This window comes from Felis catus, chromosome D2 (assembly GCF_018350175.1).
Source record: "Felis catus isolate Fca126 chromosome D2, F.catus_Fca126_mat1.0, whole genome shotgun sequence".
Classification (NCBI taxonomy): Eukaryota; Metazoa; Chordata; class Mammalia; order Carnivora; family Felidae; genus Felis; species Felis catus.
This window is the reverse complement of record NC_058378.1, coordinates 11,613,496-11,635,454: the sequence shown is the minus strand read 5'-3', so window position 1 is coordinate 11,635,454 and position 21,959 is coordinate 11,613,496. Positions and strand designations below refer to the sequence as shown.

Here is a 21,959-nt window from a genome sequence, read left to right as displayed (position 1 = left end):
CACATGGAAACATGTGATAGCAGATGAATCAGATAATAAATTCACAGGACAAACTATTCCTGAATTGACCAGCGATTTAAAGGTATTCATATTGCTGGGTCATAGGGTAGGTCTATTTTTAATTTTCTGAGGAACCTCCACACTGCTTTCCAGAGCGGCTGCACCAATTTGCATTCCCACCAACAGTGCAAGAGGGTTCCCGTTTCTCCACATCCTCTCCAGCATCTATAGTCTCCTGATTTGTTCATTTTGGCCACTCTGACTGGCGTGAGACCTGGAGAGTGTGATGCTAAGTGAAATAAGCCATACAGAGAAAGACAGATACCATATGGTCTCACTCTTATGTGGATCCTGAGAAACTTAACAGGAACCCATGGGGGAGGGGAAGGAAAAAAAAAAAAAGAGGTTAGAGTGGGAGAGAGCCAAAGCATAAGAGATTACTGTTAAAAACTGAGAACAAACTGAGGGTTGATGGGGGGTGGGAGGGAGGGGAGGGTGGGTGATGGGTATTGAGGAGGGCACCTTTTGAGCACTGGGTGTTGTATGGAAACCAATTTGTCAATAAATTTCATATAAAAAAATAAACGTTTGGTACAATCAAAAAAAAAATAAAGGTATTCATAAACTATCAAGCCAACTCTCCCTTAGTTTTTATTCTCTTAAAGTTCTACCTTATTTTCTTAAAACATTCTAGTCTAATTTGATAGAATACTTCTTTCTCTCACTGCTCCTTATCAGACTATACTGCCTGTTCCTCTCCTCATTCCATAGCTAATTCTTTTCCTTCCCTTGCTTGAGTGTTCTCCAAAGAACTGTTACCTTTTGACATACTATATACTTCTGTTTTTTTCTTTTCCTTTCTTTTCACTTTTCTTTTTTTTAAATTTATACCCATGTTAGTTAACATACAGTGTAGTCTTGGCTTCAGGAGTAGAATCCAATGATTCATCTCTTACATATGACACCCACTGCTCATCCCAACAAGTGCCCTCCTAAATCCCCATCCCCCATTTAGCCCATCCCCCTACCCTTCACTCCCTTCAACCCTCAGTTTGTTCTCTGTATTTAAGAGTCGCGTATGGTTTGTTCCCCTCTCTGTTTTTATCTTAATGTTTCCTACCCTTCCCCTACGATCATCTGTTGTGTGTCTTAAATTGCACATATGAGTGAAATCATGGGATATCGGTCTTTGTGTGGCTCGTTTCACTTTTATTTTCATTTCTATTGTTTTTCAAGACCACCTGTCCCTACTAGATAGTAAACCCCATTGGTCCGTTGTGTTCACTTGCTCTATCATTAACACCTAGGATGCGTGTTACGAACCAGATGTTCAGGAATATTGCCAGCTTGAGGAAGGGCAAGATAGACTTTGTAAACCAAAAATTAGGGGGCTGAAAAGTACCAAAAATTCTGTTCTTGCAGCTATTGTAATGGTTTTGAACAAAAGGTAGGACTTTTGCCTGTGAGGTCCCGCCTTTTGTCCCCTTGCCCCTCTCTGTTGTGGAAGAAAAGGAATGTTTTCAGAAGGGAAAATGAGAAAATAACCTTTGGAGTCAGGTACCCACACATTCTTGTTGGCCTGGCACAATCCAGGTTAAGCTCTCTTGTCACCACTCACTTTCTGCCAGTTCCCCTTTTTCCTGTCCACAGTGCCTCAGTCCGGGTGGGACATTATGTGGCCATTCCCAGGCATGGTGCCTTTGTGAACCAGATACAAGGTCTAGAACCTTTCACCAGATGAAAATACAGATAAAATGTGCGCGTACAAAATCTCTCACATAGTTTCAGATTTGAGGATTTAAATGTTTTTAATGTTTATTTTTGAGAGACAGAGAGACACAGAGCCCAAGCAGGGGAGGGGCAGAGAGAGGGAGACACAGAAGCCGAAGCAGGCTCCAGGCTCTGAGCTGTCAGCACAGAGCCCAACGTGGGGCTCGAAGTCATGAGCTGCGAGATCATGACCTGAGCCGAAGTTGGACACTCAACCGACTGAGCCATTCAGGCACCCCCTCAGATTTAAAGATTTAGAAGGAGGCCAAGTGGCTCCCTTGAGTTGCAGCCACATACTCTCATAAGCTGTCTTTGTTGTGATGGTGGTGATGGTTTTGTTTTTGTTTTTTTGAGGGTGGGAGGGGCAGAGGGAGAGAGAGAGAGAGAGAGAGAGAGAGAGAGAGAGAGAGAGAGAGACTCTTAATCAGGCTCCACACTGAGTATGGAGACTGACACAGGGCTTGATCTCATGACTGTGACATCATGACCTGAGCCAAAATCCAGAGTTGGATGGTTGGCTGACTGAGCCACCCAGATGCCCCAGAAGCTGTCCTCGTTTGCAGCTAATCTCAGAGCTGTGAGAGAAAGACAAAGACCAGTGGGACCTGAGGATTCGAGAGATCAGGTGGAACGTTTAAGCCAGGTCTGGGGGTACAACCAGATTATGTTCATGTGGCTTCTCAGGTCATGGTGAAGCCAGTATCTCCAAGACTGTGTGGAGCCGTGGGAGAGTTCTCTACTGGACCAGAAACCCTCAGAAACGCCCCTAGACCATCCACAAAGCGCCAAGAGAAGCACCCAAGGGTGCGCAGTATGGGCTCCATATTGTAGTGCACTGATTCCCATAGTTCTGGAGAAAGTGTGCCTGGTGAGAGACAGGAGGAACATATTGTAAACACTTCATTTTCTCGCATGAGAGAAAAGTGTCCTGACGAGATTAGACCATGTAAAGAGAAAGAGAAATGGTAGGTAAGGAACAGAAGGAGCCACAGTGAGCCAGGAAAATCGACTACTTTGTAAGCTGGGATTGGTTGCATTTGCTTACTCTATGGATGAGTAACTATGGTCCAGGCTCTCTGCAGAGTAAATGGTGAGAGAGAGCCTGAGGAGCTAGGATTGTTTCTTCCAGGACAGGATGTGAGTGGAATGTGTGAATTGCAGGCACTCAGCAAATGCTTTTTTAGGGAGTATAGGGATAAAAACCGGGTTTCAGGGTCAAAGATTAAAACAGGATTGTCTGCACCCACCCCATGACCTGGAAATTTCGTCTTGTTTCTTACGGTTTACACGATAGAAGTATTAGTGTGTATGGCAATTATACGAGTAGGGAAATGAATTATGTCGTTTATTCATTCACGAGCTCTGGTTGCTATACTTCCAGGATGGTTTTTAGGTGGATGCTACGAGATACTTAAATATGGCTGATTGGTTGGTAGTTTCCCCACAAGGAGTTTTTGGTTCCTCTGAGCCCTTGAGTAGGAAGGAGTCTGTGCCCTTGAATGGATCAAGCCAATAAGTAGGTCACCCTCATGCTGCTTTGTCAAGGATTGCTTTCACTATGTCCTCTTTCTAGTCCTTTAACTTGCTTATCAATGTTGTACAACGGTCCCCTGCCCAGACCGCTCCTAATGTAATTGTTACCATGTGACCTTGGTGTTTGTGAAGGAATTTAAGGCTCCAGTTTTCCTTTCTTTCTGCCCTTAGTTCTTCATTCTGTCCATTTTCTATCCAAACTAGACTCGCTCCCTGAATATGCTCTATTTTCCGCAGACACCTATTCCTTTTTTTTTTTTTTTAATGTCTTATTTACTTTTGACAGAGAGCACATGAGCAGGGGAGGGGCAGAGAGAGAGGGGGCAGAGGATCTGAAGCAGGCTGTACCCTGACAGGAGCGAGCACAGCATGGGGCTCGAACTCGCGAACCGTGAGATCATGACCTGAGCCGAAGTCGGACACTCAACCGACTGAGCCACCCAGGTGCCGCCTGCAGATACCTGTTCTTATATACTTAGCACACACATGCCTCAATGTACAGTCCTGGGCCTTTCACCCCATCCTTCTATGCACACGTTCAAGGTGTCATCCTCCTTGAGCCCTTTCCTAATCCTCCCAGCCAGAAGTAATACTTCTCTCCGTGGAGTCCCCTATCACTGGGTTTTCATGTTTTCTTACTTGCTCTCATTTTATATTACATAGTAAATATTTAGTGTGTGTTATTTACAATTTATATACATACAATATGGTTTAATGTCTGAAATGTTTGTATTTCACTTATTTTTTTAATAATTGTTTTTCTTCATGCTTTTTTAATTTTTTTTTAATTTTTTTTTAACATTTATTAATTTTTGAGACAGAGAGAGAGAGCATGAACAGGGGAGGGTCAGAGAAAGAGGGAGACACAGAATCTGAAACAGGCGCCGGGCTCCGAGCTGTCAGCAAAGAGCCCGACGTGGGTCTCGAACCCACAGAATGCGAGATCATGACCTGAGCCGAAGTCGGACGCTTAACCGACTGAGCCACCCAGGCACCCCTCGTGTTTATTTTTGAGACAGAGAGAGAGAGAGAGAAGTGAGCAAGCAGGGGAGGGGCAGAGAGAGAGGGAGACACAGAATCTGAAGCAGGCCCCAGGCTCTGAGCTGTCAGCACAGAGCCTGATGCGGGGCTTGAACTCACAAGCTGTGAGATCAGATCTGAGCCGAAGCTGGAAGCTTAACCGACTGAGCCACCCAGGCACCCCCTCCCCCACCTTTTAAAATAATTTTTCTTTATTTTTTTTAATGTGTATTTATTTTTGAGAAGCAGAGAGAGACAGAGCGCGTGTGGGGGAGGGGCAGAGAGAGAGGGAGACACAGAATCTAAAGTGGGCTCCAGGCTCTGGGCTGTCAGCACAGAGTCCGATGCAGGGCTTGAACCCACAAACTGTGAGAAATGACCTGAGCTGAATTGTGCTGCCTAACCGACTGAGCCACCCCGGCGCCCCTCTCTTGTTTTTTTATAGAGCAGTTTTAGGTATAGAGGAAACCGTTGAGAAAGTGTTCATACTCTTTGCCCCCAATTCATCTATTATTACTGTCTTGCATTCATGTGGTACATTTGGTATAATTCATGAGCCACTGCTGATGCACCACGATCTCTCAGGGCCCAGAGTTTACTTGAGGCTTCACTCTTCATGCTGTACATTCTGTGGGTTTTGACAAATGTATGATGTCATGTATGTACCACGATTATGTCATACAGAAGGGTTTTACTGCCCTAAAAACCCCCTGTGCTTCCCTCCCTCCCCCAACCACTGGAAACCACTGATATGTACTGTCTCCATAGTTTCGCCTTTTCCATGATTTTGATTAGTTGGACTCATACGGTACCTAGTCTTTTCATACCTAGCAATATGCGTTTAATGCTCTTCTGTGTCTGCTCCCAGCTTGATAACTCATTTCTTTTTATTGCTGCATAATATTCCATTTTGTGGGTGTCCAGCAATTTATCCACACACCTGTTGAAGAACATCGTGGTTGCTTCCAAGTTTTGTCGACGACGTATAAAGTTGCCGTAAATCTCGGGCTCCAGTTTCCATGTAGACATGAGTTTTTAAACTCCTCTGGGTAAATACTAAGGAACGTGATTTCTGGATCATAATGTTAGCATGTGTTTCTCGTAGCATCCACCTCAAATCCATCCTGGAAGAAACCCTATGTTTCTTTTTTGTAGGAGACTTTCTTCCAACGTGGCTGTACCATGCTGCATTCCGAGTAACAGTGAATGAGAGTTCCTGTTGCTGTACTTCCTCATTGGCATTTGCTCTTGTCAGTTTTGGGGTTTTAGGCATTCTAATAGATGTGCGGTGGTATCTCATTATCACTTCAATTTGCAATTCCCCGATGGCATATGATGTTGGGCGTCTTTTCCTGTGGTTGTCGCTGTATATCTTCTTTGATGAGGTGCCTATGAGATCTTTTGCTAAGTTTTCAAGTGGGCTGTTTGTTTTCCTATTGTTGAGTTTTAAGAGTTCTTTGTATATTCCAGTGCTTGATCGTGTATGTATCTTGTGAAGATTTTCTCCCATTCATGGCTCATCTTTCCATTTGGCTAACAGTATCTTTCACAGAGCAAAAGATTTCATTTTAATGAAGCCCGTCTTAGCTTTTTTTCCCCCCATGGATCAGGCTTTGGTGTTGTTATCTAAATAGTCATGGTCAAACCCCAGGTCAGGCAGATTTTTGCCCGTGTTGCCTTTTAGGGGTTTTATTGTCTTATGTTTTATATTTAAGTCTGTGATACATTTTGAGTTAATTTTTCCCAAGAGTTTAAGGTGTGCCTCTAGATTCATTGTTCCAGCACTATTTGGTGAAAAGACCATCTTTTTTCCATTGAATTACCTGTGTACCTTTGTCAAAGTTCAATGGACTCTGTATGTGAGTCTGTTTCTGGGCCTTCTGTTCTGTTCTAGTCATCTGTTTGTTCTTTAGCCCGTCCTATATTGTCTTGATCGCCATCAGTTCAGAGTAAGTCTTGATGTTGGGTCGTGTCAGGCTTCTTTTTTTTTTTTTTTTTTTTTTTTTTTAATTTTTTTTAACGTTTATTTATTTTTGAAAAATTTTTTTTTCAACATTTATTTATTTTTGGGACAGAGAGAGACAGAGAGAGACAGAGCATGAACGGGGGAGGGGCAGAGAGAGAGGGAGACACAGAATCGGAAACAGGCTCCAGGCTCCGAGCCATCAGCCCAGAGCCCGACGCGGGGCTCGACCGCGAGATCGTGACCTGAGCTGAAGTCGGACGCTTAACCGACTGAGCCACCCAGGTGCCCCGTGTCAGGCTTCTCAATGTTTCTCTTTCAATGTCTCGTTGGCTCTTGTGGGCTTTTTTCGCATTCCCGTAAAAGCTTTAGAATCAGTTTGTCAGTACCCACAAAATAACTTGTTGGGATTTTGATTGGAATTGCATTGAATTGTTTTGTTAAAATCAGGGCATCCCTCTTTGCATCCCTCACTTTTTTTATAATAAATGGATCTGGAATTTATTTATGAGCTTATTGTTACATGGAGCTTATTACTCAGTGTAGATTCATCTGGAATTTAAATTAGTATGGAAGTTGATTTTTTTTCCCCTGTAGCTAAGCAAAACTTCCATCGTTGTTCATGACTGATGATTCCCTTTTTTATTGATTGTGAAGCCTTTTTAGTCATACATTAAATTCATACATTCCCAAATGTGTTACTCTGAATTATGTATTTTGTCATACATGTCTGTCCGTTATTATGCCCAAACAGCACCGATTTGATCACTGTGTTTTGGAAATGTTTTAATATTTAATAGGACTAGTTTCACCTCACTACTTTTTTCCCCTCAAAAATTGTTCATACTCTTCTTAATTATTTATTTTCCCAAATGAATGTACTTGTGGCATTTAATCGAACATTATAATTCTCATAAGAACCTACCTGGAAGAGAGCCACTCTATTATTTCTTAGCACCTACCTTGTTTAAATCATGTTAATATTAAAGTTTATGCAAGAGTCATTTTGACATATTCTGGCTTAGAGAAAGTAGGTGTTCCTAAGGATTTGGACAAATTCGGAAAGCAATTTAAACAGTATTACAGGAACTGTTCCTTTTCTAAATGGGAATAATTCAGAAGCAGTAAATCTTAGTCCTCTATTATCTAGTTTAAATTTTAGAAGAAAAACAAATTAAACTTCAAGTAGGTTTTCTAAACTCTTTCCTGGAATTAAGTTAAATGTGTTAGTGTAGGAAATTGCTAAGTTTACTGTATTGTGTTAAGTCCGTTTCATTGTTTCACAGACTCCCCAGAATGTGAAGTTTCTGCCTGATTAATACAAAAATCAGAATAAAGCCAGGAAATTTGACTAAAGTGTAATACAGTGAATTTTACTGGATTTTTGTGACTTCATTTGCTTAACTAAATTTATGATGAATTTTTTTTTTGCCCTTAAACTAACGGTAGAAGGACTTCAGAGTCTCATGTGGTTTAAAATACAAATCATGGGGTGCCTGGGTGGCTCAGTCGGTTAAGCGTCTGACTTCGGCTCAGGTCATGATCTTCACGGGGGTCCGTGAGTACGAGCCCCGCGTCAGGCTCTGTGCTGATGGCTCGGAGCCTGGAGCCTGCTTCGGATTCTGTGTCTCCCTCTCTCTCTGCCCCTAACCCACTAACATTCAGTCTCTCAAAAGTAAATAAACATTAAAAATTTTTTTTAATTAAAAAAAATTAAATACAAATCACATTCCATGTTGAACTGTGGAGACATACTTCCTTTTATTTATTTATAACTTATATACGTATGATTTATATATGTATAATTTTTTATTTATTTATAATTTCCTTAACATTAGCACCACATCTGTTTGTTCTAATTTAATACTTTGTATTTTCCATTTTAATATTATGTGGCTTGCTCCTGAGAGCGTTTAAGTAAACACCTCAGTTTGAGGTCCAGCAAATCTGCAATTCTTTCTTTTCTTTTCTTTTCTTTTCTTTTCTTTTCTTTTCTTTTCTTTTCTTTTCTTTTCTTTTCTTTTCTTTTCTTTTCTTTTCCTTTTCTTTTCTTTTCTTTTCCTTTCTTTCTTTCTTTCTTTCTTTCTTTCTTTCTTTCTTTCTTTCTTTCTTTCTTTCTTTCTTTCTTTCTTTAACGTTTATTTATTTTTGAGACAGAGAGAGGCAAAGCATGAACAGGGGAGGGGCAGAGAGAGAGGGAGACATAGAATCTGAAGCAGGCCCCAGGCTCTGAGCCGTCAGCACAGAGCCCGACGTGGGGCTCGAACTCACAGATGGTGAGATCATGACCTGAGCCGAAGTCAGACGCTTAACCGACTGAGCCCCCCAGCCCCCCATGCAATTCTATTATTTATAAATATGTATGATAATTGAAAAGAAAAGAAAAGAAAAAAAATCCTTTCTGTTGAGACTAATATTTATAGAGAGAAAGCGAGTATAAATATAATATAAAATATAAAAATATAAATATAAAAATACCTAGCACAGGTAGTAAGTTCTTAATGATATTAGTTTCTTTCCCCTCCTGCTGCCAAGGGATGAGCTCATTGCTTGTTGAGATGTGATTGACCTACCTATATGCCGATATTTAATAAAAGCATATAATGTGGCTTTCTTTTAATTCCTTATTAAATGGCAGTCTGGTAACTTATTCAATCAATAACTAGGCACCAAGGAATCCATGTTTTGTGTGGGGAGGCAGAGGAAGGAAATATGTAAGCCAAAACAAAGCAGTTTTAATTTATTTTGAATCTTCTATTGTTTGCGTGAGGTCTTGTTGAAAAATGAGAGAAAATTTCATTAGTTCCCTTTCCAAGTTGCAGTAGATCACTAATTGCTCCTTCAGCTGTTGAATGGATATGCAAATTGTGATATATTCATACAAAAGGGTGTTACAAAGCCAGGAAAATGAATTAATTCCTACTACCCACGACAGTGTGATGAGTTTTACAAACTTAATGTCCACTAAGAGAACATAGTCTATATTTTCAAAATAAGAAAAGTAAAACTTGGGTGCCTGGCTGGCTCAGTCGGTTAAGCGTCAAAGTCTTGATCTCAGCTCAGGTCATGATCTCACACATTTCTGAGATGGAGCCCTGTATCTCGCACCGCTGACAGTGTGGAGCCTGCTTGGGATTCTCTGTCTCCCCCTTTCTTTTCCCCCACCCTGCTCATCCTCCCTCCCTCCCTCCCTCCCTCCCTCCCTCCCTCCCTCCCTCCCTCCCTCCCTCCGTCTCTCTCTCTCTCTCCCTCTCTCTCTCTCTCTCTCTCTCTCTCAAAAATAAAATAAGTAGGGGCGCCTGGGTGGCGCAGTTGGTTAAGCGTCCGACTTCAGCCAGGTCATGATCTTGTGGTCCATGAGTTTGAGCCCCACGTCAGGCTCTGGGCTGATGGCTCAGAGCCTGGAGCCTGTTTCCGATTCTGTGTCTCCCTCTCTCTCTGCCCCTCCCCCGTTCATGCTCTGTCTCTCTCTGTCCCCCAAAAAATAAATAAACGTTGAAAAAAAAATTTTTTTAAAATAAAATAAGTAAATATTTAAATTAATAGTGATAGAATAATTGCTATCTTTGGGGAGGGTGTGAAGGAAGTTTCTAGGTCATGGTCGTGTCCTCTGTTTAGATCTGGAGCTGATTACATGGGCTCATTTACTCAGTAAAATTTCAGCAAACTCTATACTCATGGCTTGCATATTTTTCTGAACTGAATATATTCATTATTCAATATATTCAGAATTCAATATATTCTGAAATGAATATATTCATTAAAAACATGGCCTCTCCAAATCATAATTTGCTTTAAAAAATCTAGATGACTTCATCGTGTTTTGAATGCTGGAACACAGTGTGCGAATTTTCATGTCCCTGCTCCCCATTTCCAATCTTAATAATAAACAGCCTGTGTGGTAGAGAATTATTTGTAGGGTAGAGAATTTCTTTTTCACTTTTCTCTAATTTATTACTCAAAAAAATTTAACAGCAGGGTAGTGGATTGTTGGCATGCATTAAAGATTTTGATTATTTGTTTGTGTTATGCCTTGATATTAAAAATTCTTGGGGCGCCTGGGTGGCTCAGTCAGTTAAGTGTCAGACTTCAGTTCAGGTCATTATCTCATGGTTCTTGAGTTTGAGCCCCGTATTGGGCTCTGTGCTGACAGCTCGGAGCCTGGAGCCTGCTTTGGATTCTGTGTCTCCCTCTCTACCCCTCCCCTGCTTGCTCTCTCTCTCTCTCTCTCTCTCTCTCTCTCTCTCTCTTTCTTTCTCTGTCAACAATAAACAAACACTGTAAATGTATCTATGCAAAAAACCAAACATGCTTTGAACAAGTGATACTAAATAACATGTTTGATGTTATAGGTGCATTTTACTTTCTCTCATCTTGATGTTAACATATTATACTGGGTGGCACTTAACTAACAAATAGGCTGTTGAGTCAGATTCTTGATTTCAGCTTGGGCCATGATCTCATGGTTCCTGGGTTTGAGCCCTTTATTGGGCTCTGTGCTGACAGTGCAGAGCCTGCCTGGGATTCTCTCTGTCTGTCTGTCTGTCTGTCTGTCTGTCTCTCTCTCTCTCTCTGCCTCTCCCCCACTTGTGTACCGGTGCGCTCTCTTTCTCTGTCTCTCAAAATGAATAAACTTAAAGAAGAAGAAATAGGCTGTTGAGCAATTTCAAATTGAATGCAGAATAAAAATTTGAGACAAGAAAAAAAAGATGATGTAACTTGAATATGGTGTACCAAGTAGTGGCATGAGAGTGTGGGGCTTTGCCGTTAGAGACACAATGTCAAGGTCAAGTTCCATTGTTTAATAACTAAGTGACATTTTTTCATTGTGGAGGATTTGTAACACCTTTATATGTCATTTGTATCTTCATATATAAAATGCAGATAAGAAGATTACACGTAAAACATTTAGTTCAAAGCCTGGCACATAGTAACTGCTTAATATATGACTTACAGATTTAATGATAATAAAATTCTTCACCTTACACAGTAAGGCTTAACTCAAGCAATTTGAAAGAAGCAACCAAAAAATTTTTTAACATGATGGAATAGTTTGTGTTTATATATCCTGAAAGTATTAATTAAAATATGAATACAAAGATATGTCATATGAATATTTCATCTTTCATATAATGATACAATTTAGAATTAATTGCTTTTATACTATATTTTTAACTTTTGTCCTTTGCTAAATCAACTTGGAATTTAAACTACTCTTTTATTTTCCTTAATGGCAGTTTTGTTTTCTTTGAAAAATGAGGTTGCCATTTTTTTTAGTCTTATTATGATAGAATACTTAATGTAGTTTCCTAGAGATGTTAATATATTTATTTTCTCTAAAGTAATTTCTGCATATTTTTAAAATCCCAAATATTTGGATAATAAATGATTAGAATAAATGTTCATTTGTCTTATATGCTTTATGGATTTGGTAATTATTTAAACTATAAAATTAATCAAGGTTATTGTGAACTTTATATTTCCTTTCCTCAATTATCTCCACAGAAATCATTCTCCTCTTCACCTTTTGCAGGCATTTAATGAAATGGTTCTTGTTAACATTAGTAAGAGATGTGTCATGAAATCGCTCTGCCTTGCTTATGCATAATTACAACTTTATTGCCCTTTAGTCTTTTAAATCTGTGGGCCATTTGTCTTGTCTTTTGTGTTGATGTGATAATTCACCTCCAGCACATGCTGTTGCTAAGCCTTTCTTTAGGTATTGGGATACTGAGTTTGTTATATTGCTACTAATTCTTGCTACTTTTAAGAAATTGTTTCTCCTTGTAACTATAGATCAGTAGAGAGCTTCTATTACTAATATTAGTTACTAACTTTTGATTACAAGTTCTTTCTTCTAGAAAAATCCTACAACACTTTATCTTTGCAGTGATGCAAATGCATGTGTGTGTGTGTGTGTGTGTGTGTGTGTGTGTGTGTGTGAGAGAGAGAGAGAGAGAGAGAGAGAGAGAGAGAGAGAGAGAGAGAATGTTTAACATTTAGAAGTGAAAATGATGGGTTAATAAACTGTCTTTGCTCACCAACAGAGTCACTGCAAATATGGCATATTTTGTTTTCCCGACAACTATTTAAAGGAAATCATTTCACATTTTCTTGAATTACTGCTCTTGAAAGAGAACAAATACAAGGATTTGTCCTTGGGAGGTAGAAAAGTAAATGGTAACTATATCACAACTAGTCACGATTAAATTGTTTCCCTCTGCCCCAGTATCTGAAGAAACAAAGTCATCCCGTTGTAAATAAGTTAAAGTTTAAAATGAGGACTTGAACTTTATATCACAGCCAAGTATCTTAAAAATTTAGAGTGAAAACCAGATCTTTCCATTCAGTAAGTTGTTTCTCTTAAAAAGCAATTGTGTGTTTTTAAAACTTATAACAGATTTTTCAGAGGACTAAATAAATTATTAAATAAACCAAAATGCTCTCTTGTAAGTAGCCTCCTGGGGCTTCAAAACAATTCCACCTGTGTACTTAAGTTGATATTTTTATATCACTGTCTAATATTTTAAAAATAACCACTGTGTGTTACGTTTATGCACATTTCCTTCCACAAGCTTGCTTACTAAGGGATGCAGATTCCTGGCCATGGCCCAAGATTTCTGCCTAACTAGCCTTAGATCTTCCCCAATTAATGAATTGCCTAAGGAAAAAAGTTACAAATAAACTTAGTGTATGAAGAGTCTGAAACAAACCTCAAGACTCACAAGATACCAATCATAGGTGTTATATTGGGGGGGGGGGTTTGCAAACAACTCTGAGAGGGCGTATGCCCCTTAAAGTTGACTTTTATTTTTTTTTCTGATTGATTTGCTAGGAACCGAGGGCATTGTAGAGACAGACAGTCTTTGTTGACATATGTTTTTTTTTTAATTCTATTTTATACTTTGGAATATAATTTTATTCACTGATATTTTTAAGGAATCTCATAATGATTATGAGACTAACATGCATTCATTAATAAATGCAATAAAAAATTTGATGCTGATACAATTTCAGGATTTTTTGGCAAGGCATGCCTTTTGTTATATTGTGACATTTTATACAATGTGAGGAAGATTGGGGTAAGAGAAAGTTTACTTTTATTTCATGAAAGATTTTTATGGTTAGATGCTGTATTTCTAAATTGACTGCTATATTTCTATTTTCATTAAATAGATACTTACAGTTAGAGGAGAAGACTGGTCCCTAAATCTGGAAGCCTGTTAGGTTTGAGAATCAGATCAGTGTTCATGTTTGGTTTTGAATATGTTGGATTGTTATGATTTCGTGTACCTGGTGCTTTTCCAGCTTAATAACTTTAAAAATTCCGATTAGTAAGTTAATTGACTTTTCTGGTTTGTTTGAGATTAAATGTTATTAATTACAATTTGAATACTTTCATTTTCCATTAGAAATGGAAGATTTTGGTGCAGGGACCACTTATTTAAATGACAGTAATTGAAACTTTGCCAGGCATTTATTTGTTTGCTTGTTATTTATTTTGGCTTTTTCTTTCCCCAGCAAGTTGATGTGGAAAAATGGGTATGTGTTTCCATGTATTTACAAAGAAACTGTGATCTTAAACAAGTGCATGTTTCCTATTGCCTCTAATCTTTTTGTTTTGCTTCTGAGTGTGGCTTGTACTATGAATATTCAAACTAACTGCTATCTTGTAATGAGCACATATTGTACTGGTCTCTACGTAGAACCTTACGAAGTTTTGGTTTTGCTTCGTCTGAAATGAGGTAGATTGGAAAACCCTACCTAGAAGTATATGCTTTCTATATAATTTGTAATTATGATATGCTTCTGATCAACAGGAATCAGAATTGTTTATCTCTTATCCAACCAATCTCGACTACTTAATCTTAAAGCCCTCCGGCTTAGCTCTTATGTTTTCTATGCTCTATAGACATGGTCTGTTATCTGTATTAATGGAATCTTTAAAAGTACAGGTGTTGTCAGTATTGCGAGGAAAGGTGCAGGTGACAGGGTTCTGGAGGCAAAGTCTGGACCAACATTGTGACAAATCATGTAAGGTGGCCATGTTACTACTCAGATGTCACTTTCCTCATCTGCTAAAAGGAGAGAAGAATCCTTACAGTCCTGAACACCCTGAATACCTTTAATTCTGAATGGAAATTAGAGTCTCACCAACACTTTTTTTCCCGAGCATGCAAAACAGCGAAGAAGCATGTTTTATTATTTTTGTTGTATTATTTTGTTTTTATTTGCTTTGTGACTTAATATATTGACTTAAAAAAATTTTTTTTAAATATTTGTTTATTTTTGAGAGAGAGAGAGAGCAAGAGCGGGGCGGGGGGGGGCAGAGAGAGAGAGGGAGACACAGAATCCGAAACAGGCTCCAGGCTCTGAGCTGTCAGCCCAGAGCCTGATGTGGGGCTTGAACTCATGAAGCCTGAGATCATGACCTGAGCCGAAGTCAGAACCTTAACCGACTGAGCCACCCAGGCGCCCCAAATATTGACTTTTAAAGATTGGCTTAACCGATGGCTTCATTCTGTATTTATTATTTTCCCTGATCCTGGGATATGAGTCTCTTGATATTCTCAATATTTCTGAGCCTTTTGCTACCTGATTGTCAGTAGCCTTTCAATGGTGTTTCTACCACTGAAACGAATGCACGTTCACTTGGCTTTTTGTGAATCTTGGCTCTTCTTCACTTACTGCATCCCTTTATATTGATGGAAAGCTCTTTTTGTTTTTTTTTTAATTGCCATTTCCATGATGATGATACCCATAGAATTTTGAGAACTGCTACTTCTATATTGTATTTCTGGCGAGAATGTAAATTCATCATCTGTCTCTTCGTAGCTAGACGATTACTAATTCTGTTCAACTTTTTTGTTCTTGTTGTTTTGAAATTTCCTGTCTTCTGTGCCTATAGTTAGAGTTCTGGTCCAAGCTTTACACTCTTCTTGTCTTGGGAATAAAGGCCTGTCTCTACGAACATGTTGGTCGTCTTTTGGTGGCTCCCTGCCAATGTCCGCTGTCCTAAAATGAGTCTGTCTTTTCTCATTTTGGTGCCCCTTTACTTCCATTAGTCAACTTAGGTGCTGTACCCAGAGATCACTTTTTCTTGAACCAACCAGTCAAGCCACTTTCAAATCTGGAAATAGAATTCATGAACAAATGGGAACCCTCTTTTCCTTTGTCTGTAAGTGTTTCCCTCTCTTCCTCCCTGTGTCTGGTTACTCTTGACCTACCTCACCGTGTGGCTTTTCTTTCTCTCATTTTCGTAACAATTTCACATCTCAGACTTCATTCTTATCAAGTTTATTCGTAAATCTTCACAGTTGAGGTTGCTTTCTGGATCTGAGAAAGAAAAGGAAGGAACATTGAGCTGAAAATCATGCAGTTCAGCTTTGCAAGTAACTAGCTTTATAACCTTATGTAGGCTATCTGTCGACTGTTATCTCCTCATCTATAGGATTAGAATCTGGACCAGTCCTTTCTTGTTCTAAGATAGTACCATTATATTAACAATAAAACATTGATGCTGAAATATGCTGCCATTTAGATATCATATAATGAAAATTCCTGCTGGCTTTTTTTGAGGAAACTGGTAATCATTATGAGTATATGACTCGGTAAATTTTTGGTTTGAGCTCTTCCTTTCTTTGAAGACTCATGTAGTTCAGATCTTACATATTTCCATTAGAAGTTTGAAATTCGACTGTAACCGGTACCTTGAAGGGTAACAGAAAAACAGTTTAACCCCCTGCCTACCCACCTGCTCTATGGGGCCTCTACTCCTTTGTCCCATTCCTTAAATTAGGATGGGTCCCATGACCTCTCTTATATTCAGACAGTAAGAACCCCTCCCCCAGTCATTTCAAGTCACAAAAGTCTCATTTTGGTAACCAAATCACGCAATCCTGTGTAATCGGGGTGGGGTGGGGGTCTGAAGTTAATGTAGGTTGACCTGTGTTGGAGCTCGGGCCACCCCAGGCTGGAACCCAAGAGGGGAGGGGGGAAAAGGGGTGGGAAGCTGCCTCTTACTTCGCTCTGCCAGGGTCCTCACACCCTTGCCCATTGCCCAGCGCTCCTGCCCCTGTCAAGGTGCAGCAGGAACATGGAAGAAGAGGGAAGTTGGCAGGAAGTCTTTTTTAAAAAAAATTTTAATGTTTATTTTTGAGAGAGAGAGCTAGCGAACTAGCAGGGGAGGGGCAGAGAGAGGGAGACACAGAATCCAAAGCAGGCTCCAGGCTCTGAGCTGTCCGCACAGAGCCCGACCCGGGGCTCCGACCCACAAACTGCGAGATTATGACCTGAGCCAAAGTCGGATGCTTAACTGCTTAACCAACCGAGCCACCCACGTGCCCCTGGCAGGAAGTCTTTCTTGATGACAGTGACCTTCATTTGTCAGGTGTTAAGGCGAGCGCTCTCTGGGGCACTTGGGAGGGTTTTCTGGGGAATGAATGCCCATCACCAGAAATCTGACCCGTGGTTCTCTTGCCTCAGCCAGTGATCCCCCAGCTGGTCAGTGGTGACGACTGCCTTGTCCCAAGGCCTCTTGGGGGCATTACGGACACCCCCAGGCCGGCTCTTTCTGGGGCAGCCTGTCTCTAACAGCAAGCCCCCTCCTTGCCCTCTGCTGCCACAGCCTGCCTAGCCCGTCTCTTCGTCTTCATCTCCAGGCACAGTCGGACACCGGTCTCTTGTGTCCCACCTCCTGGGGGACACAGGTGTCCCCGAAGCCACTCTCTCTAGGCTTGAGGTGAGGGTAGGCTTGGGTGGGCAAGAGCAGGACTCAGAAGCTCCCAAAACCTCCTTCCAAGAACCATCTTTTTGCTCCCTGACCGCTTCTGGAAGACCAGAGCTGGGGGTCAGCCAAGGGCAGCAGGCCGATTTTCAGCCACTCCTTTTGGTGGTATAACGGTAAGTTTGGAATGTGGTACTCTTTGCCATCACTTTGTTCTGAGACAGGTGTCCCAAGACAGGGACAGGTGTCCAAGACAGTTATACTTGCTTAACTACACAGGGCATTTACCAACCGCAGATTAAGACCTTTAGGAGCCCTGTAAAATTTACATATATATGGCTCCTTTGTAAATTTTCTGATAGTATAATTCCGGATAGCTTCATCAAAGGTCAATCAGTCTTAATCAGTCTCTTCCTCCCCCCTTCCCGCCCTTCCTCTCTCCACTGGTTTCCCAGTGTCTCTTTGAGCATCTTTGAGTATTTTGCATTTAATCATAAGCCCATTGAGTAATCAAATGTCGCTCTTCATACACGAAGGGAGAATAACATTGGTGGGTCTGGAGTAGCAGGTGATAGATTGCCTGTTATTTCTGTCTACTCCACCCCAGCCTTCTGGCACCCCTAACCCATAGCATCGGCCTCTAGCGTGGTGCCTGGGGTTGCAGGCCTCTAGTGTGGTAGCCTAGTGCGTGGGGTTGGGTGGAGCTGGGACGAAGGGATGGAAAACAGTGTAGTGTGATGTTTGTCAGATGTGGAGCAGTGTCTGTAGACCGAATGAGGTCTCGTACATATACTTGCTCTTTTCAGGAATACGTTGATGCTGTTGTAATTGGTAAGATACAAAATTCTTTCAAATGTTCCTAACTGAATAGCAGTTTAAAAACAGTAATGTGTTTTCATGTGCATGTACTGCCATGTGAGGGCCTGTGAAATGCTTTCATGTTATCAAGGTTCATACGTGTTTGAAATGGTTTGGAAAAAAATAGAATGTTCTATACTTTGATATACACAATTAAAAAAATTTTTTTAACGTTAATTCATTTTTGAGAGACAGAGAGAGAGCATGAGCTGGGGAGGGGCAGAGAGAGAGAGAGGGAGGCACAGAATCTGAAGCAGGCTCCAGGCTCTGAGCTGTCAGCACAGAGTCCGACATGGGGTTTGAACTCGTGAACCATGAGATCATGACTTGAGCCAAAGTCAGACACCCTGATATACATAATTTTTTATATGTAGGTGGTGATCTGAGTATAGGTGAGGCTTTATGTATCTTCGGGTCATTATGATCCATATGTTTTGTGCAGAGATCAATTTGTTGGTTTTGATTTAGAGAAATTTTTTTCACGAGACAAGCTACAAAAAGAGGAAAGCCCTAAATAGCTCTTTTACTTCATATTTTAGGCGTTCATGCAGCTCAGTGATTTATAAACCTGTGTCAGCGAGCCAAAATGGGAGGATTTATGGTAGCCTTTCAGAAGCATTTATTTTTCTTCGCCCTTCAAAAGAAGAAGTGGATAATTACACACATATATATTGTCAAATTCATGACACTCAAAAGAAAAGGCAGTTCATGTAAATCCTTTCTGTACAGAATTGTCAATTGGTTGAAAATGACAACAGTGATGACCAATCTGCCCCCCAAATATAGTGAATTATTTAAAAGATACGAGCATGCACCTGTAACCAGATAGTTATTATTATGAGCCATGTGAGAGCATAGCCACAGGCTCAATGATTACAGGTATCACTGCTCTTTCATGGTAATGAATGCCGTGCCCCTTTTAGATGATCTCTGGGCCTGCAGTCAACATGCCTGTCAATCAGTTCAGTTTTGGATATTTTCAGTGGAGAATCCCTAGAAAGTTAAGTATTTACATACAGTATTTTTATCATAAGAGAAATAGTTGAGGGTTTTGTTATTACAAATATGCATACATATATCCTATTAGATAGTATATATTGATATACACTTGGACCTTGGAGTTGTTACTTTTAAACTTCTTTTGGTCCCTCAAATATATTGGGAACATTATTAATTTAAAATAACCACCAACATGGATGGACCTAGAGGGAATTATGATAAGTGAAGTCAGACAGAGAAAGATAAATACCAGGTCATTTCACTTACATGTAGAATCTAAAAAACAAATGAAGAAACAAAAAAACAGAAACAGACTCATACATACAACAAACTAGTGGTTGCCAGAGGGAACGTGGCGGTGGGGCGGGGGCGATGGTCAAAATGGGTGAAGCGGATTAAGAGGTACACACTTCCAGTTATAAAATAAGCCACCGAGATGAAAAGTACAGCATAGGGAATATAGTCAATAATATTGTCATAATGTTTGGTGACTGCACTTACAGTGGGGAGCTTTATGTAATCTATACATTGGTAAAGCAATGTCATACACCTGAAACTAATAAAACATTGCCTGTCACTTATACTTCAGTTAAACAGATAGCCACCAATAACCTCAAGTCTTTGGTGGTGAGAGGTCTTTTTCTTTTTTCAACATCGTGAAATTTACCAGATGTATATCCCCACTTGCAAAGTAGAGGTTACCAGTTGGGGGATTATGGAGAAATCCTAGCATCTTGCTACATGCAAGAGAAAAGATGGCAAATAAGAAATTCAGTGGATAGCCTGTGTGCAAAGTGGGACGTTTCCTGCCCTCAGTGGAAACTTCATTTTTTTTTTTTTAACGTTTATTTATTTTTGGGACAGAGAGAGACAGAGCATGAACGGGGGAGGGGCAGAGAGAGAGGGAGACACAGAATTGGAAACAGGCTCCAGGCTCTGAGCCGTCAGCCCAGAGCCCGACGTGGGGCTCGAACTCACGGACCGCAAGATCGTGACCTGGCTGAAGTCGGACGCTCAACCGACTGCGCCACCCAGGCGCCCCTGGAAACTTCATTTTAAAAGGTCCTCCTGCATCAAAATTTTGCCCTAGCCTTTCAGATTGTTGGATTGGATAATTCTTTTTAGTGACAAGCCCCCAAATGTTTATTTTGTGCTAATTCCAGATCTATATAATTTTTGAGAAGATTATTTCAGTAAAGGTTCTTTTAAAACTTCTAAGACAGGTCCATGTATGGAAGTATTACATTTTTAAATCAGTTGTCATTTCATAAAACTGAAATAACAGCTGTTTTAGTTTATTTTATTTAAAATTTTTTAATTTTTATTTTTGAGAGAGAGGGAGAGAGGGAGAGAGAGAACACAAGCAGGGAAGGGGCACAGAGAGAGGGAGACACAGAATCTGAAGGAGGCTCCAGGCTCTGAGCTGTCAGCACAGAGCCCGACATGGGGCTTGAACTCACAAACTTGTGAGATCATGACCTGAAATGAAGTCTGATGCTTAACCGACTGAGCTACCCAGGCACCACTGAAATAACAGTTTAAAAAATTCAAAGTTGAACTGAAAGGCCTAGTTATGGTAGAGGAGCTTTTTCGGTCTCCCGAATCACTGTTTCTTTCTTTATACCAGCAATGGATTGAGTGTAATTATGCATTCTCTTGATGTCCCATGTTTGATTACAATTTTCCTAAAGGAGTATTGCTATTTGGTTTGTTTTCCTACTCATAATCATTTGCATATGCCAAGAAAGCCCTTCAGGTCTCTCAGCTGTGCTAGATCAAATGACACAAACTTACAGACCAAAGACTATTCTGCTTCCGTTTGCCATCCATTGGCCCCCCCCCTCATGGCCGTCTATCTGTGAGTTACAGCTCAAGGATGTCTAATTCTCTTCCTGGTTCACGTGAACGTAGCGTAATGGGGGCTCTGCCTCCAGCTCTTGCTCACGTTTGAAGCTTCATCGGACCTACCAATTCGGAAGTCATTTACACTAACCCTTGAACACTGGGTTACTGCCACTTGTCCTTTACCCTAAAGAACTAAAATCTCCCCCTTATGTTTCATCCTCCACCAGTTTCTTCTAGACAGAAAGCAGCGTCATTTCACCTTGGTGCCTGGACTCTTCTTCGTTTATAGTCCTCTGTTTCTGTATCTTGTCTAATAGAATTTTAGCTTTTATCTAATGACCTTTGCATGAGGGAAATAAATAATTCTTTCAGTAAAGTGGAAGCATAAGGTGATACTCTCTAACCTAAATCAACCCTATTCTCTTCAATATTTATCTTTAGGCATGAGTTTCTTCTTTTAATCATGTCAGCACCTTTTAAAGGATTTTGTTACTCTTTTTTCTGTTGCTTTTTATCATATCTAGGCAGTGTTTACATTGAGATTAAAATTGCATAGGGGCGCCTGGGTGGCGTAGTCGGTTAGGCGTCCGACTTCGGCCAGGTCACGATCTCGCGGTCCGGGAGTTCGAGCCCCGCGTCGGGCTCTGGGCTGATGGCTCAGAGCCTATTTAAAAAAAAAAAAAAAATTGCATATATATCCTTTTTGTTTTAATGTATCTTGCTTGCTTTTTCATTCCCCAGTGATCCCCTTTGAACTTGTCATAATGTTATCACTTGGTTATCAGTTGTGCTTGAGCCAAATGGACCAACCAGTGGTTTGCACAGAAGGTTAATGTCAGTAATGCCGCAAGTAATCTTTCATGTTTTTGATTATCTTTTGATAATGTGTGTCTGGTACATGAGCTGTTCTTTCTCATGCTGAAGATGGATATTTTGGCCTTTGCTAATTTTCAGTATTTGTTCTCTTTTATCCTATATCAGGATTACTCTCCCCAGTGACTCGCCCTTCTTGTAGTTAAGACACTACTTAGGAACTGTAAATAGCAGCCCTCTGTTCTGACTCTCCGGACCATTCTTTTCTCTATTTATTACAGTTCTGATATAGTTTAACCTAGGAAACAGAAAATCAGCCTGAGAACATTTCTCAAGGAAAAATCTCCGAAACTGAGCTCAATTAAAAAAACAAAAACAGAAACAAAAACTCATGAATAAAGTATCTGTTATAAGCTATGATCTGTACCAAAA

At 40.4% G+C, this 21,959-nt stretch overlaps 1 protein-coding gene across 9 annotated transcripts in view; it reads left to right on the top strand.

The window, feature by feature from the left end:
* RYR2 (ryanodine receptor 2) overlaps nt 1-21,959 on the top strand; it is a 757,942-nt gene that overhangs the window by 277,679 nt on the left and 458,304 nt on the right. For 6 of the 9 annotated variants that reach the window (XM_023240365.2, XM_023240363.2, XM_023240364.2 and 3 more), the window contains exon 4: nt 13,808-13,828. The exons of the other annotated variants lie outside the window; for them this stretch is intronic. In XM_023240365.2, the coding sequence (XP_023096133.2) occupies nt 13,808-13,828 (21 nt within the window). The remainder of the gene's footprint in view (nt 1-13,807; nt 13,829-21,959) is intronic. 9 annotated transcript variants of the gene reach the window in all.